This window comes from Chiroxiphia lanceolata, chromosome 9, assembly GCF_009829145.1.
Source record: "Chiroxiphia lanceolata isolate bChiLan1 chromosome 9, bChiLan1.pri, whole genome shotgun sequence".
Taxonomy (NCBI): domain Eukaryota; kingdom Metazoa; phylum Chordata; class Aves; order Passeriformes; family Pipridae; genus Chiroxiphia; species Chiroxiphia lanceolata.
Window position 1 is genome coordinate 4931673 of NC_045645.1, and position 17253 is coordinate 4948925.

At 42.3% G+C, this 17253-nt stretch overlaps 1 protein-coding gene across 1 annotated transcript; it reads right to left on the reverse strand.

Annotated features, from left to right (window-relative positions):
* Positions 1 to 6265: 6265 nt before the first annotated feature.
* Positions 6266 to 13770, reverse strand: PRDX1 (peroxiredoxin 1). The gene is made up of 6 exons (XM_032696441.1): positions 13645 to 13770; positions 10612 to 10728; positions 9541 to 9694; positions 9139 to 9261; positions 8166 to 8296; positions 6266 to 6649 (listed from the first exon to the last, which is right to left on the reverse strand). Exons 2-6 carry the CDS (start codon positions 10715 to 10717, stop codon positions 6564 to 6566), a joined length of 600 nt encoding a protein of 199 aa, XP_032552332.1. The 5' UTR covers positions 10718 to 10728; positions 13645 to 13770; the 3' UTR covers positions 6266 to 6563.
* Positions 13771 to 17253: the final 3483 nt, after the last annotated feature.

Consider the following 17253-nt stretch of genomic DNA (forward strand, 5'->3'; position numbering starts at 1 on the left):
TGCTTTGGGGGTTTTGTAATGTTGGTTTTGGGGTTTTTTAGAGCTAGATTGCCCTCCTCTGGATCAGAAGCATAATTGTACTCATTCAGTGTAGTATTCGTGACGTTTTATTAATTTTGTGACCAAAATTGGTGTAGCTACTATTTAACGTGGGGTACCTTTCTGAAAAGGCACAGGGACTTGAATTTGACTTTAAAAAAACACCTGAGTAAAGACACATTTCTAAAAACAAGGAGTGGCAGCTCCTGATCAGAACCAGTGTGGTTATCATCAGTCTTTGTTCAGCCCCATGCAAAAAGTATATTTAACGAATTAGCTCTGAATACTGATTTAAGCAGCAGCAGTTCAAAGTTCTTCCTCTGAGGGGAAGTGGTTTTGCCGTTGACTGCAGCAGAGAAACAGCTGTACCTCTGCAACCTTAACTTTCACAGATTCACCTACCAAAGTAGACAAATGTATTCATGAAACTTTTTTTTTTTTTTTTGCTGTTAAGTTGGCTTCCTATCCTAGCAAGTATCCTGTGACAGATCGTCCACCACGTTTGCTTCAGAAAACAAACAGAGAACTTCCCTTCTGGGTTTTCAAGGGGGAAACAGAAAGCACCAAGGAACACAAATGTGCTTTTCTTTTCTCTCTGTGACTGAAAAAGCAGATGGATGTTCACATTCCTGAGGAAACACGCTGGGAAACTTTAAAAAAAATGTGTTATCATAGAATGAACAATAAGATATTTTAGTGGAACATTTAAAATTTCTCCAAAAATATGCCAAAATCTGCAAAACGTGATTATATATATACACAAATATTTAAAATGTCTACTATCGTTCATTAATATTGCATCTATAACACATTTCCTATTTTACGCTATTTTTGTTGATGTTTGTACATAACTCAGTGAGCAAGAGATTTTATTTTTAATAATTGCATATGTTTAATTTCCCCAAAACACTTAGAAAGGTGTCTGAAAATCATACACCTTTACACTAAGTTGTTTGGGTTTTTTTTCCTCATGTAAAACAAAGCATGGGATAGGAAAATTCCCGTAAGTAAATTAAAGACAGGGAGGGGTGGGAGGATTTTTCTGGGTTTCTTAAATTTATGCAGAATCATTAGTTTTTCTATGAATGCATAAGCCCTCTTAATCCTTCTAAAGGAGTTAGGTGATCTTAGGTTTTAATTTCCTGTCATAACCCTTTCTCCAGTATTGTTCTGACTAGTCTTCCTGTATTATTCACTGTTCCTTCAGTCTTCCAAACTGAAAAAAACTACCTTATTTTTGTGAATTTGATGAAATACGTTAATTTTAAATTATGTTGTTTTATTAAGTGTAGGTTAAAGACTTCTTTTCTCTCTAGACAAAGGATATTAATCTCATTTGTCAGTGCAAATATGTCGAAAATCTGTTGCTGTAGAATATGGAACATAAACCTACTGGGCTGTTTCAGAGGACAGTACAGTCTTAATGGTTTCATGTATATTCATATGTATATATATATATTCATGTATCTGTGCTGAAATGGTGTCTTGCACAGAAGCTTTCTAAATTCAGACACGTGTCCCATAATATCTACAATGATTTCAGCTTCAGGTGAAAGAGCCAAATTTCACAGTGAAGCCCAGAGCTTTCATCACAAGGTGTGGTGAGAGTTGCTTCCCACAGGCAACAGCTCCTGTTCAGGAGCACTGCAAACAACCCACAGCCTGTTCTCCTGCAGCCACCCAAGCGTGTGCAGCACAGAGGAGTTGATGATGCAGAGCTGTTTGATTTGCACAGGCTTTGGCCTGTGCAACTGTTCTGTGGTAACATTCTCCTAAATTCTGTGAGGTGCTGAAATTATACCAGTGTTACAGGTGAAGATACTGCCCACTGGCCTGATACAAACACAGATATGTGGACACCCGCAGTAAAATCAGTTCTGACTGAAGGCAAACTCCTATTTTTTCTTTTCTAGTATTAAAAATAGAAGCTAATATATTTATATTTTAAAAAAGTACCAGCTATTTCTTTGATTTCCTAGTTCCTTGTTCTTTTTGCATTTACCATTAATTTGTATTAAAAAAAGAGACAGTGACATCTTTAACACACTTTCTGAATTAACTGACCAAGTGTGCTGCATTCCTACTGGTACCTTTGTTTTCACACCACTCCTCTGCACTTACCTCATTTCACCCTTTGCAAATTAGAACCAAGACATTTCTGGTTTAAGTCCTCTATGCTTTATCTGTCCAGCAATATACATTAGAATATATATTTACATACTGTCATTTAATACTGAACACCAGGCCCACTGAAAATTTCAGAGGATATACATTTTTCAAACTATTAATATGATAAACTTCATTATTTTAATGTAATGTTTACATGACTGTTGTTTTGATATATAACATTACTAAAAGGTACAGTCATAGGGCTTTTGCAAACATGCTTTCTTAACCAAAGTGCATCATTTTGCAACACCTGTGAGATGTAAACTACTTGCTTTTGTTCTTTGCACTGTATTGATTTGTTGGACAATCCAACAGAGGCCTGATAAAAAGGCTGCAGCACTCGTTAACAAAATACTACTTTTAAAAATTAGTAACTTATTAGACTGTTTTTCAAAACCAGTGAGAAACTTGTTTTGTAACAAAGTGCAAATTCTTTAAACATTAATAAGCAATTTTTTTCTTATAAGCATCTACATATGCAATTGTTAAATTTGAAATAACATACTCATAGAAGTTGCACAAAATCTAGTAGAGGTTAGGTTCTGTATATCAAACATCAAATGTCACATTCTACGTATTCCATGATAAACATACAGTGTATAGAATTTAAGTCTGATGAACAGCTTTGTATTAGACATACAAAAAAGTCCTGCTGCTCTTACACAAATGCTGTTGTCTGAAAACTTAATTATAAATATGCATCACAAAAATGAGGGAGTAAATATTGTTAATTTTAGATAATACGTGAAGAAGCTCCTGGAAGCTTCCAGTATTTCCAAAGGAGCCAACGCCAGGTGGCTCCAACTTGGACCTGCTGCTGGGCAAGGCCGAGCCCATCAGTGACAGTGGGAGAGCCTCTGGAATAACAGAGTTAAGAGGGGGAAAAATGTGCAACAACCTGCAGCTGGAGAGAGGAATGGGAATATGTGAGGAAAACAGCTGTGCAGACACCAAGGTCAGTGAAGAAGGAGGGGGAGGAGGTGCTCTAGGTTCAGAGTTTAAGCAAAGAAATAAACTTAGACTCTTCTGGGTTGGAAGAAGTTTTGTATATTACCCACTTTTTGGTGTTATACTCTTGGAAATGTAAGTAACGTAAACATTAAAATGACAATATGGCAAACTTTCCCGTAAATGTGTCACATTGCTGAAGAATAAAAAGAAAAATTAATTGCGTGAATTCCCAGTTAATAATTTGGTGCAAGCACGTTATACAGTTCCTAACCCACAGGTATTTTGTTTCTTGGCCATTTCGAATTTCCACAGTATCACCACTCACCTGTGACTGTGATGTTTGAGTACATACAGTTCGTAGACTCTCAGTATAGCAGCTCCAGGTGGGCAGCAGTAGAGTAATTAGTTATAACCAAAATGTTTTTCTCAGTCAGGGAATTGTTTTTCTAAACTAACAGCTACTTAAGTAGCCGCCGAGATTAACCCTTTTTCCAAAATAGGAAAGTTAAACATGTGAACACAGCTATTGCTACTGAGACATTTAAAAGGTGGGAGGTATTAAAAATGGGTTGTTGGATGGGATTGGGGATTGCTCAGGGCAGGAGTGACACAGCTCTGCTGAGGGCTGACAACATTTTTCCTGCCAGGGCTTGAGACCCCACATGACCAGCAGGCATAGGGAATTATGGTGTACTGAAGGAAATGCCTTCCATCAGAGGAGCGGGATGAATAAATGAGGGGTGTTTCTATGGGACACCCCTACACTTCCCTCAGGGCAGCTCTGACCTCCCCTCCTGGCAGCAGCCACAGTGGGACACCTCAGCCCATGGGATAAGGAGGCTGCAGGGGTCAGGGCTCCACCGCCCTCAGATCCTCATCTTCCCCCCAGGGCCTGGGATGGGCACATACAGACTCCTCTACCTTTTGGGAGAGAGCTCCAAGGCCAGAACGTGAGAAAACCCCTTTATCCTCCCTGACAAGGGGGAGGTGGCAGAGCAGCTACAAAGCCTGTTCCTTCTAAACACATTCTCTTACCTATGAACAGTGAATACACTCAAAGATTTGAGAAAATCCATTTGTGTCACAGTGAGGGGCTGAACTCAGTCATTAACATGCTGGCCCTTGGCCTGGGCACAGAACAGGCTCCTTTGCCACACTGTCATGAGGCAGCAGGACTTCACAGAGGTTTTGAGCCCCTCACGACAAGACATGGAGGTGCTGGAGCATGTCCAGGGAAGGGCAACAGGACTGGGGAAGAGTCTGGAGCACAAGGAGCAGCTGAGGGTGTTTAGCCTGAAGGAGGCTCAGGGGGGAACCTTATGACTCTGTACAACCACCCAAAAGGAAGCTGTAGCCAGGTGGGGTTTGTTCTCTTCTCTCAAGTAACAAGCAAGAGGGTGAGAGAAAATGGCCTCAAGTTGCACCAGGGTAGGTTTGGATTAGGTATTAAGGAAAAATTTCTTCACTGAAAGGGTGATTGGGCATTGAAACAAGCTGCCCAGGGAAGTGATGGAATCATCATGCATGGAAGTATTTAAAAAAAAAAACCACGTGTAGATGTGGCACTTGGGGGATAGTTTTAGTGGTCAGCAGGGCTTTGCTACAGCAACATCTGGATTTGATGATTTTAGAGGTCTTTTCCAACATAAATGGTTCTATAATGCAATGGCCCAGTGCAATCAAGTGTAATTTTACTTCTGAGTAAGAGCAAAAGTCACTTCAGTCACATGACCAGGTTAAAGACACTCCCCCCCATTCCACAGAACTAAACCACATGAATCCTGTACCCTTCAAATAACTGCTGTTATCAATTTCACTTTTCAAGGCTAAAATAGCTAGACACAACTAAGCTAAGTTTTACATTAGCTTAGCCCTAACTCTACTCCTTTTCATTTGCTGGAAAAGAGCATTTGATAGGTAACTTCATGCTCAGCCATACTGATTTATATTAATTTTACTTTGAACAGATAAATGCTCCTGTTACTTATCAATGCCCCCCTGGGGATGCTGGCCTCATTTGTTATCTCGAGAATTTGGATTTTTTTTAAATATTAACTAAAAAAAATGATCCAGGTAAACATCACTTTCACATATCTTCAATGAAGATTTATGGCACATAAACAAGACCTTGATTAGCTATTTCAGTAATTATTGAAGTATTTGGTGTTAAGGCTTCTGCAGTGTACTTTTTCCAGCTGTACTTAACAAGTTTAATTCTCAAGGCATGCAACTTTCACTTCTGAGTCATGTAAGTAGCCCTGGGCCTTAACTTTGCTATTGCTCACTTTAAGCAGAACAGAACTTGTTTACTACTTGAGGAGCTGAAAGTAGATGCAAGGTCTTGGCCTTTAACAGTTTAATCTTTACAGGTACATCAAGATCACAAGGCTCTCACTCACATTGTTAGGCAATAGCTCATTACCCAAATTCTCAGCTCTGACTTTATCACAAGCCACCTTTTAACTATGAAGCTACACATCAGACACAGCTTCAGTGGAACTTAGAGCCACAGTCAGGTGCTTTGAGTTTTACATGATTGGGAATACAGAGATTAAAGAAAAGGCTGGGCACACCTGAGTACCCTTTTGATCTAAATTATATGACTACAAGCTAATGGATAACTGGCATATTATCACCCCTATGACACGTAGTGGGAAAGACTAGGGATGAATGTTGTATATCCAAGGAAGTTTGCTTTCCAGAAAGCCCAGTCTTCCACTCCTGTACTGACAGCATTCAAACTGAATGTTGGATTCCCAGAAATTGTCCTTGAACAGTCCATGCTGACTACAGCAGATGCAGAAATGAGCAAGCTGACATGGTGCATGAATATGTGCTCCACCTTTGTCAGTCACATCTATGCTTTGAGCAACACTGCAGTGCCCAGACATTAAGTCTTGACAGAAAAATCAAACCACATTCCTTTACCTAGGAGCAAAGTCACAAGGAATGTGAAGAGTGCTTTACTACTGCAACATGAAAACTAAGCACTTCTATCTCCATTCTAATGGAGCTGTAGTAAAAGGCCTTCAGTAGGGAGAGCTTCCACAAGTGCAGCCTGCACTGCTTTCCTCCTGACGACTAAACAGAAAAACAGTAGACAGGGTGCTCTTTTCACAAGTTTAATAGAGTTACAAAAGGATACCACTGCTCTATATGTAACACATGGCTAACCACATACACAGCATTGTCACTAAGGTCAACAGGGCTTGATGTACAGATACTGATCATTAGTATTTTCTATGAAGGTACTGTCAACAGGACAAACTTTCCTTCAAGTAAAAAAGTTACTGCTTATAACTATAACATGATCCCTTGACTCAGATGCAATGACTTAGTCAAAGTTCAGTAACTGATGCTTGCTCTTTATGTAAGGCATTCTAGTTTCCACTCAGGCTGAATGTTTATTTCTGCTTGGCGAAATACTCTTTACTTTTCTGAACATCAGGCTTGATTGTGTCACTCCCAGGCTTCCAGCCAGCTGGGCACACTGAAACGATAAGAGTGTTTAAGTCTTACCAGCTGCTTCTGCAGAACACGTTTTACACAACAGCAAGGCAAAACAGCAACTCAGAACATGTACACACCTTTGCAACATATACATGGGGCATTCAGGGTCACATTATGTTCAGTTTGTTTTACTCATTTCTATTGTTCACTGGGCAAGTGAACCAGGTGTCTGCCCACGGAACAGTGTTCACACATGCACCCCCTCCCCACTCCACTTAAGAGTTTCAGAGAAGCTCAGCAGCAAGGTAACACCAACTCCAGCAGCCCAGGCCAGAGAGGCTTTAACACCATCTCAGTACACTTATCTCCTGGGATCCAGTCCAGTCTGTATTCCCTTATCTTTAATTCAGCCTGGGCCCGTTCTCCAGTTTAACACTGATGGGGAAAAAGTGTTAAACTGTCACTACTTCCCCTACATGGCTATCAAAAAGCCACCACAACTCAGAGGTTTCATGGTCTCAAATTTGCAGCAACAAACAAGTATTCCTTGTTTACAGCCATGCAATGTTTGGTGCTTGCTCCACACAGGACTGGCAATTACAGCTACAGAATTCTCAGCTTCTAAGTGTTGCTACACACCTCACTCTGGTCTGTCCTGGTTTAGATGTCACTGCAGTCCTAGCTCTAAAACTTTTGCCTGCTCCAAGGCACAGTAAACCCCAAAGGCTTAATTTGCATGACATGTGACTGCTCCATCAAGTATTTGGGATGTTCCCTCCCCTGACATGTTCAGAATGACTGACTCTCTTCAGGCTATACCAGAGCCACAAGAGCAGCTTATTAAAATAAAACCTGCCATTGATTTACCTGTTCTAAAGCACACTAAGTATGCCCAGCAGCAACACATGTCACTAGTTAATGACAACAGAAGACTACCAACACCTACCTAGCAATTTTGACTTTCCATAACTTGGTTGAAACTTTTCATCTACGGTGCCTTTTTATTTTTTAATTCCTGCAGAAAAGCTGCCAGCCTGAAGCACCTTATCACCCTTGAACTATGGGCACAGACTCATCCATTTTTCCCCTCACTACACATTGACAGAAAGATCAGCAGACTTTCTGGGAATTTGAATGCTTTGCCTAACAGACTGCATCAAACACTACCTTAGAACTGGTGGTCTCAACCTACCAAATCCAAGAGCAGAATCTAAATCACGCTTCTTCATGTTCTTCATTTCTGTCTCAAGTATTTTCTGTCCAATTGAAAGGGACACAACTGCTCTGTGCTGGACAAGATATCCATCACCAAGTTGATTTAAGTGATATCTCAACATTAGCAAGTACTCAGTGGACAATTAACTGGAACAGGATAAAGCACTACAGTGTCTTTCAACAAGCAGCTTTACAGAACCAGCTGCATTACAAAAGCTACAATTACTTGCTGTGCACAGATTGATATGTGGACTTAATACCTTTCAGTAAACCTTGATTTATCCTGCCTACTCAATACTGTTCCTCAGAGAAAGCATTAAATTAAGAGGAAGAACTCTTACCTTCTCCATGTTTATCTGTAAACTGGAAGGCCTGGACAAGTCTGAGGGTTTCATCAACAGAACGGCCAACAGGAAGATCATTGATAGTAATCTGCCTCAAGATGCCCTTGTCATCAATTATGAACAGGCCCCTAAAAAACAAACAAAAAAACCCCAGCCCCAAAGTTAAACACAGCTTTTTGAAAGACTGAGTAGATTGAAATGAGTTTCAAAAACTCAAAGTTCAGTATTCAGTTATGGCAGTGTCATCTGGTATTACTGACCTCTTCCTAAAAACCTAACACCTTTGGTGCATGCATAGCACTGAAACATTAGCAACTAAAAGCTTAACATTCAGCAGCAACTAGGAAGGACAGGAGGCAAGTCAAAACACTGATGCAGAGAAGAAATGCTTCCTGTTAAAGGAAGATCCTAGTAAAAAAAGACAAAATGGAAGAGAAACCCAAGGAAAAAGAGTAAATTCAAAGAGGCATCCTTACATTCAAAAAAAAAAAATCCTACACACTGTTTTCAAAACCCCAACCAGAAACAGCTCATCAGTCCTCCAAAGTCAGGTTAAATCAGCAAAAGTTCAGCTCCCTCAGCAACTTTTACTGAACACTTGACTAAAAGATAAGGCCTGGGTTTTAATTAATCTGTACTTTGATCACTTAAGACCTGTAATCATTCTCATGACTATGTAGGTCTTGCATTACCAATGTTTGCAGAAGCTCACCTGCATGATACTCCTGCACTGTGCAGCATTTATCTAACTAGACAAAAGCACAGGAAGTCTAAGCACTAAGGAGAACCAAGTAGCATCTCCCCTTGTAGGAGTGTTAGATAGCTTGAAGGAGTTTACATCTAGAACAGCCAAGAGCTTCAGCCTGCTGCAGGTGTTCAAGTGTACACAAGCTCTGTGTTCATCTGACATGCTCCATGTACTGCAACAAGAGACTTTATCAGCAAGTTTACCTTCTGGTGTATTTATTACCTGTATGCAATACCTTCATCCTCCTTAAGTACTCCATATTCTTTGGCAATGGCACGTTTTGTGTCAGAAACCAAGGGGATTTTCATAGTACCCAAGCCCCCTTGTTTCTTAGGAGTGTTGATCCTAAAAGAAGGAAGTTTAAATGTTAAAAATATGGGCAGTTCAGAATGAAGGTTAAAGGAACAACAGAAGCTGATCCTTTCTGCAGTATCGTACTCAGTCAGCCAGGAGGCAACAAAAGAACTGACCAGTGTGCTCAGTTCTGATCAGAAGCAGCTGGCACTACAAATACTTCAAGTGTCTTTGACACTTCATTAAGCAAGTTTGAATACACTCAGAGTTGTTTCTGCAAGAACTGAGGCCAGGCAGAACATTTTATTAGGTTAAAATGATGATTCTTACCAGGCAAGGTGACAAAAATGAGAGTCAACAGAAGCTCCAATTACTTCACAGTTGATTTTCTTGAATTCATCAGCTCTGTCACTGTATGCAATAATTTCAGTTGGACAGACAAAAGTGAAGTCCAGGGGGTAGAAGAAGAACACAACATATTTTCCTAGAAAAGCAGTATGACCAGTTAACCTCTCAGCTTTTTAAGAGTTATCATATTTTGGTATCAACCATTCAAATACTGATAGAGGGGAAAAGGCTTAACACAAAACTACCTTTAAAGATTAAATGACATACGATACATGCCTTTATTTTAAGACTTGCTATATATATATATATGTAATGCAGAATCCTACCCAACTGAAGCTTCCAAAGCCAGACCATCAAATTTGACATGGAATGCCTGTCTCCTGAGTGTATTCCCATAGGCCTGCCCAGAGTACACCTCAGGAGTGCTACACTAGAAGACCCTGTGGCTGACAATTAAAAGAGAAATGGCACAGGTCTAAGAGGCTACAAGCCAAGGAGACATTTTAACTGAGTAGGGGAACAGCCTATACCTACTCACCGCCCTCATGCAGCCTGCAGCATCATTAGAAATGTGTTTCTGAAATCATCAACATTAGTACTTGGATACTTCAGGCTTTCCCTTTACTGTAAGCTTTTCTGGCAAGGCAAACATGTTGCTAGTACTCCAGAGAACAGGACTTCAGAGGTTAGAGGAAAGAATCTACTTTCCATTGACAAAGATGGAAGAGAAGATTTTGCTGTTCCACATAGTTTGGAGATGTTACACCAGTCTCACTGTGATACACAGGGCAATAAGCCTGATGCAAGATTACAGTTTAGAGGGGTTTTGTGCTAATTAACAACTGTTATCATAGGTGGGACATTCAGTCATGCTGTTGACAGCTTCCCAAGCATACTCCTGCCACCACTGAGAACCACTGCAGAAGTTCCATACTTCAGTCCACTGCCAAGTGGCCACTATTACTCTGGAACCAAATCAAGATGTACCTTTAGATACCCTTCACTCCTGCCTATGGCCAGATTATCTGTGTAATTAGAGAAGCACAAACTTACCTTTGTAGTCAGAGAGTTTGATGTCTTTGAACTGTCCATCTGGCATTACAGCCGTGGCAGTAAAGTCAGGGGCTGGTTTTCCAATGAAAGCCTTTCCCGAAGACATCTTGATTTAATCTAGACAGGAGGTAACACCAACACAGTTTAGATAATGGTACCTTTGCACCTGGAAGTAAGCATTTATTCAAAGCCTTTTATCAATCTAGACTGAACACCAAAAACAACTTAGACTTGCTACACAAGGCTTCAGAGTGACATGGGTTTTAACTTTGTCACCTGGGTAGTCAAGCCACTACAGAGATTAGCAGCACTTCAAGATGTTTGGCTCATAGCCTCCAAATGATACAGTAATGGTTATCTAACCAGTAACAGCTCAGAGTCTGGGAAAGGGCTAGCCTAGAGCCTAAGCAGAACTCAGAAATATCTTCCCATTCCACTTGGTGGATGAGTAGAAAGTCTGTTTTTTAGAACCTTCCGATGAGAAGACCCTTGTTCAATTTTACAAGGGAATTTAAGACCTCAAACTTGATCTTCCTGTTGATTCTGAAAGAAAATAACTTCTGTTAATCCCTAGGGAACAGTGCTCTGCATAACAACACTTCAAGCCTTCAAACAATTAAATCTTTTTTTATTTGCAACCAGAAAGACTCGTGGTACATGTGGAAATTGCATTCTGTGTTAACAATTAAAATTTCACCAAGTCTTAAATCAGTACAGCCAGGTTGTTTTCTCCCTAAGTCCATTGAAAAAAAGAGTAAGAGGGTACACAAGGACAAGAGAACTCTACTTCTGGCTGCCTGCCCTAAAAGCTAGTCATCTGTAATACGCCCTGTGCAGTATTTTTTGCTCAGTCTGGGAATGCAGTATATCACTTCAGAATTCCAGCTGCATCCAGAGCATAGTCTTTCAAATTGCCAACTCTATAAACCTTATTTCTGCAGCCCACAAAATATTCTTAAAAGTGATTTCACTTAAGTCATTCTATACACTGCTACAAGCACTAGCTGACTTGGAAATAAAAACACCTCAGAGGTTATCATGAGTCTCATGTTGCTAAGGAAAGCCAAGATTCAAGGATTCTTCCATGTTGTGCCTGCGAGGCACTTAAAAAAAAAAAAGGCAAAAAAAAAAAAGGCACTAAGTCCGTTCTAAAAAAAGGTTGAGAGCACCTCATTTCTTGGCTCCTTCCCCCTTGCCAGGCACTTTGTTCCTGGAGAACTGGCCCTCCAGTCAGATGTTTAGCTTTCAATCCACATTTCGGTTTGTTGGTTTTTTGTTTGGTTTTTTTTTAGCAACAGTTTTACTTTTGAAAGTTTCTCTCGAGCACCCTGGCAGTATATAGACAGTAACCATCCACCTCTCAGTTTTCATTTTGAGAAGTGCCAGCACGTTCAGTGTTTCTAAATGCCTATTGCAACAAAGCTCCTTATCCCCACGTTCAGTCAAGGGTTTAGTCTTCAGCTGCAGCAGACTGGGAGCAAGTCTTACAAATGAAGGTGGCCAGAACCAGAGTATTTGTAGGATGCAACTGAAGCAGCCTGGCAGTAGAACATCAATAATCCTGTACTCACAAACGCCGGTGCTGTTCCCAAAGTGCAATTCTGCACAAAGAAGGGTGGAACAGCCATTGCACAGTATTTGAGATGCCTCCAACTGGCCGGTTTTATCTTATAAGCAAAAGCTGTTTGGCCTGGAGTGCATGACCCCACATTTTGTCACTGAATTACGTTCTTTTCCGTTACTCAAGCTCAAGGTCATACTTTTACTCAGTACTGCGCCAGTCCTCCTACATTTGTTCCATCAGCAATCCCCTGGAGTATTTCGCTAGGCAGGTATTCAATGTCACACAGAAGCCGTCAGACTGCTCTTTGATACTTCCCCTTCCTAAACTACAAGTTATCGCCCCCATTTTCGATAACATGAAAATCTTTTAACATCGGCAGGAGATTTCGGCTGCCTCGTACTGCAAGAGAACCATCTGCTTTCCTCGGAGAACCTACTGCGACCTGCCAACCTTTCTGCTTTTCTGTCTGGGGTCAGCACGTGTTACGCTCGGGTTTTTAGCCACAGCATTTCCTAACCCACAGAGTAACAGACCACAGAATCATTGTTATTTCCTTTCGTTCCGGAGGAAAGCCGAATGAACGCTGTAAATCAAGTACGCTCGAACCTGGTCAGAGCAACCTTTGCTGCTCACAGCCGCAGACGGCCTCAATTATCTTCAAACGGCAATTATAATAAGCCAGGCCCGCTCTCCGAACCAGCGATTCATACCTTTAGGGCGTCTCGAACAAAAGCGAAAGGCCGTTTCAAAAACACACCCACTGGGCCACCTCCAGACCGTCACAAGAAGGCGGTCGAGATAAGGGAGCTGCGGCCAGAGAGCGACACCGCACCGAGGGCACCGCAGCCGGGCATCCCCCGCCCTCGGCACTGCGGGGCGACCTCCGAGCCTCCCCCTGCGCCAAGGCCACCGCTACCCTGCTCTGGGACAGGGGATACCCGCCCCCTGCATGCCCCCGAGCCGAATCGAGCAGTCGGGTGTTTTTAGGTTTTTTTTAAAGCTTAGAAGCGAGATGCCGACGCGCATCTCGGGGAGAAGGGGCCGCTCGGCTCCCGGCGGGCGCCCTCCGCGCTCCCCCCTGCAGGGCTCCTCCCGCGGCTCCTCCCCGTGCAGCGCTGCGGGCAGCTCTGATAAAGGCCGGGGCGTTGGAAGGACTTATCTGCCCGCTAAAAAGAAGAGGGGAGAGCTGACGGCGGGAAGCGGGCGGCAGCCCCCGCAGCGCGCTCCTTTCGGGGGCGGGACGCGGGGAGCCAGGGCCAGAGCGCTGCGCGCTTCGCTCAAGGGCGCATCCGCGCAGAGGGGGAGGGGAAGGCAAACGAGAAAGAAAGAAAGAAAGAAAAAAAAAACCAACCACGCAAACACAAAAAAGCGCCCAGAAAATAAATTTAAAAGAGGGGGGGAAAGGGTAAAAAAGGTGCAAAGCCACCCCCCCAACCCCGCGGCGGTGCCGCACCCGCGCACACACTCACGCGAAGCCCGAGCCGGTCCCGCACGCGCAGCAGCAGCAGCAGCGCTCCTGAAACTGCGGCGGCCCCGCCGCGCCGCCCCCTTTATAGCCGCGCCGATCTCGCGAGGGGACGGGCCCGAGGCCGCGGCGAGGGGCGGCCCCGCCGCCTGCCAGGGCAGCATGACTTGGCACATCCCCGTTATCGCGGCGAGCGGCACCCGCGCTGCGCGGCACGCAGATAAATTCCCTGGAGAGGGTGCCGGGGGGTGCCGTGGAAACGTCAAATGTCACGGCTGTAAGCAATTGATGGGCCTAGTGCAAGGAGAAATTGCTTTCTTAATGCCTTAATTAACGAAGATACCACTGTTAGAAGTCCTCAGAGGGTACACAGCGCTTTGAGGGAGCATAAAAGATGACCGGTGCGTTATTCAGGTGAATTAAGGGTTGGCCACTGACATGAATAACACAAAACCTGTAAACAGAACAATGAGCATTCAGAGTGCTGCTGATACTTCAGTACTGTTCAGTTCAACGTGTTATAGAGGAGAGGGGTCAAATCTCCATCCCCTCGCTCTACATTACCCACTGCCTCCTCAACCTGGCACTCATTCCCGAGGCTTTCGTTGATTCTTTCATTGATTCTTTCATTGATTTCATTCTGATGCATCAATGGGAACGCCGAGCCAAGCCATGCAAGTCAGCAAAATCGGCTGAAAACTAAATTAAGTCTAACCTTCGAGCTTCAGTGGTAGGATGGAAACACTCGGAGGATACAATTACCCACTCCAGGACGTTTTGCATCATTCACAGGGTGAAGCTGCTCTGAGGGATATTTGGCATCAGTGAATCCTCATAAGCATTGTGTTTGGATCCAAGAGATAACTGAAGCAGTGTGGTACTTTTTGAGGACCAAACCCCGAATTTAAATATTAAATCTTTATTAGATAGTGAATACTAAAGGCCATTAAGCACGTATCAAGGACAAAAAATGCTTGCTTTAGTCAAAAGTAAGAAATGTCTTTACCAACTGATTTTCACTCGTCTTTTTGCAGTTTACGGTTGTGTTTCTTATATTTGTTAAAACTTGATTATAACTTGTCATAAGGAGAAAACCACAAAGGGTTAACACACTTAAATATTCATAATTGAGATCACTGGGTAGTGCTGCTGGGTGACCATGCCCACGGGGTAATTCACCCAGAGATGACTGGTTTGGGGACCGGATTAAATTAGTCTTAAAATAATAAAAGCACATAACATGCACATGTGTACTCAGGAAAAAATCTGCAGTCACTTCTTGCAAATAATTTACTTAATGCTGTTTCTATTGTTATAGCATTCTTAGTTCATCTTTTAAAGAAAGAAGTTTGCTACTTTCTTAACATCAATGTTGTCATGGGAATTGAGGTCTATATAGTGAGACATGTATGTACCTCCCTATCACCTCAGGCCAATGAACCTGCGAAAGATTAACTCCTGAAAGGTCAGGCAGTCCTAATTAAAACCTCTAGAACAATGTAGTCCTAATGCAACTCTGGCATGCTTACCAGTGGACAAATCAGAAATTACTTTCTCATGGTTTCTGACTCCTTTAATGCTTGTTATGATCATTTCTCATACTTTCAGGTGCATAATATACCCAATATGGTATGCAGTTCGTTCCAGGTTTGTCCATCAGCATTGCATTTCCATTCATATGTCCATGGCCTCATTATTTTTGATTAATTTCTGAGCTTGTCTTTCCAAACATCAATTTTTTGGAGGTTTTAGAGTAATAAATTGTCAGGGCCACTCCTTGTTCAGTGAGCACCTGGGTCTCTGCAGCTTTTTTCAATCTTTAGATGTAAGATGCTATTTAGCTTAAAAAAATTAGGTTTCCCAGGAAATAAAGGGCACGTCTACCTCTGCAGGTGCCAGAAGGATGGAGTTCTCTCCCCACCTTGCTCCTCCACACAGCAGTATAACCATGGTGTAGTGTTCTGCTAAAATAGCTGCCAGACAGGATCAGCTTGTACCTGATTAGCATGGAGCATCAGAGGCCCAGGGAGGCCTCTGCACCCATCCACACAGACAGGGACACAATAAGTAGTTAATCTATTAACAAAGAGGAGCTGGCAGGCCCTGCAGTGCCAGAGCACTGAAACCACCCAAACTGGGAACCAAGCTAGATTTTACATCCATCATTTTAATCACAGTATCTCCCATGTATCTTGTTTGAGAATGGGCCCCCGATGTGAAAAACAATCACACTGCTGTGTGTAAAAACAAAGGCAAAGAAATGGGTCCTGTTTCAGAACACCACCACACATTTGGGTTTCCATGCACTTTGTCGGAGGAGAATTTGAGGGTTTTGTGTCCAAGACTGCTAGATTAAGATGAATTTAGTTGGAATAGTAATGTGAACTGCGTTTGGGCAATACTGGACATGCCCCTTGAGCACACCTGCCCTCTAATGCCAGTGTGTGATGACATCCCTATGTGTGAATCCTGAACATACCAAACCTCTACATACACGTATGACTATCAGAGACACAGTAAGAGTAAAATCCTGGCCATGTGGGGACAATTTAATATAATATATGCAGAAAGTCAACTGAAAAGTCAACAACTGACACGTTCCCAAGCCGTGGGGCATTTATGCACGAGCAGCTGGTGCACAATCATTGTAATGAAAACAATTTCTTATCATTAAATATACAATGCACACACTTGCTTTCCTTGTTTTGCTTAAATGAAGACTGTATTTCTAGGTCAAAATGTCTTGCACTACCTCTTCCTTCTCTGCATTTCTTCTTTTTTCAATTAGCAAGCTACTACTGTATGTTTGGATAATCACTGCCTTTCGATGAAAAAATATTTTAGTCTTCCTTACCTTTTCTCTTTTATTCCCCATAATGTTATCGGAGGCTGAGGTTTGTTAAGGTTTTCACATGTGATATTTATATAAATCAAACATCTTCTGTTGCATGAAGACTGTGGATTTTTAAATGTATTTGTGATTCACAGGGTCTCCATAAAAAGAAACTCAGCAGTGATTCCTCTCACTTTATTCTTTCATTTTCTCAAATTTTCTATTTCCTGTTAATTTTGTTGTCTTGTCCTTGCACTTTCCTTCCACTTTCCTGTATTTTGTCAAAACAGGCTGTGCAACAGAAAAATCTGGTCACATGCATGCCCAAGAGATTAATTGACCTTTGTGCCTTTAAACCTCCTGAGCAGTTCAAGTCAGAACACCAAAGAACGAACCTGCAGCAGAATTATCTTTCTGGAAATAAATAACAGGCTCTTCAAAGCCCCACGGGAGATATCTATTGCCTTATTTCTGATCTAATCTTTATCTTTTCGAGTTCATTTCAAGCCTGGAGTAAAAGTCAAAACTGGCTACCTACGTGTTGGGTTTTTTTTAAAGGTTGCGTTTAAGATTAAGTGTCTCTGTTACAGGCCGAAGTCTGCTCCAGTGGAAGGCTTTGACTTAACCAGTAGCAGGGTTGTTCCTGCCCAGAAGAAAGCACTCTGCTGAAAGACTCTGCTCTAATCTCTGAGCAAATCTCCGAGCAAATAAAGAAATGCATTCCTGAGCACCTGCAACAAGAGGCGCACCAGGTCCTTTGGGAGACGCAGCTTCTTCCCC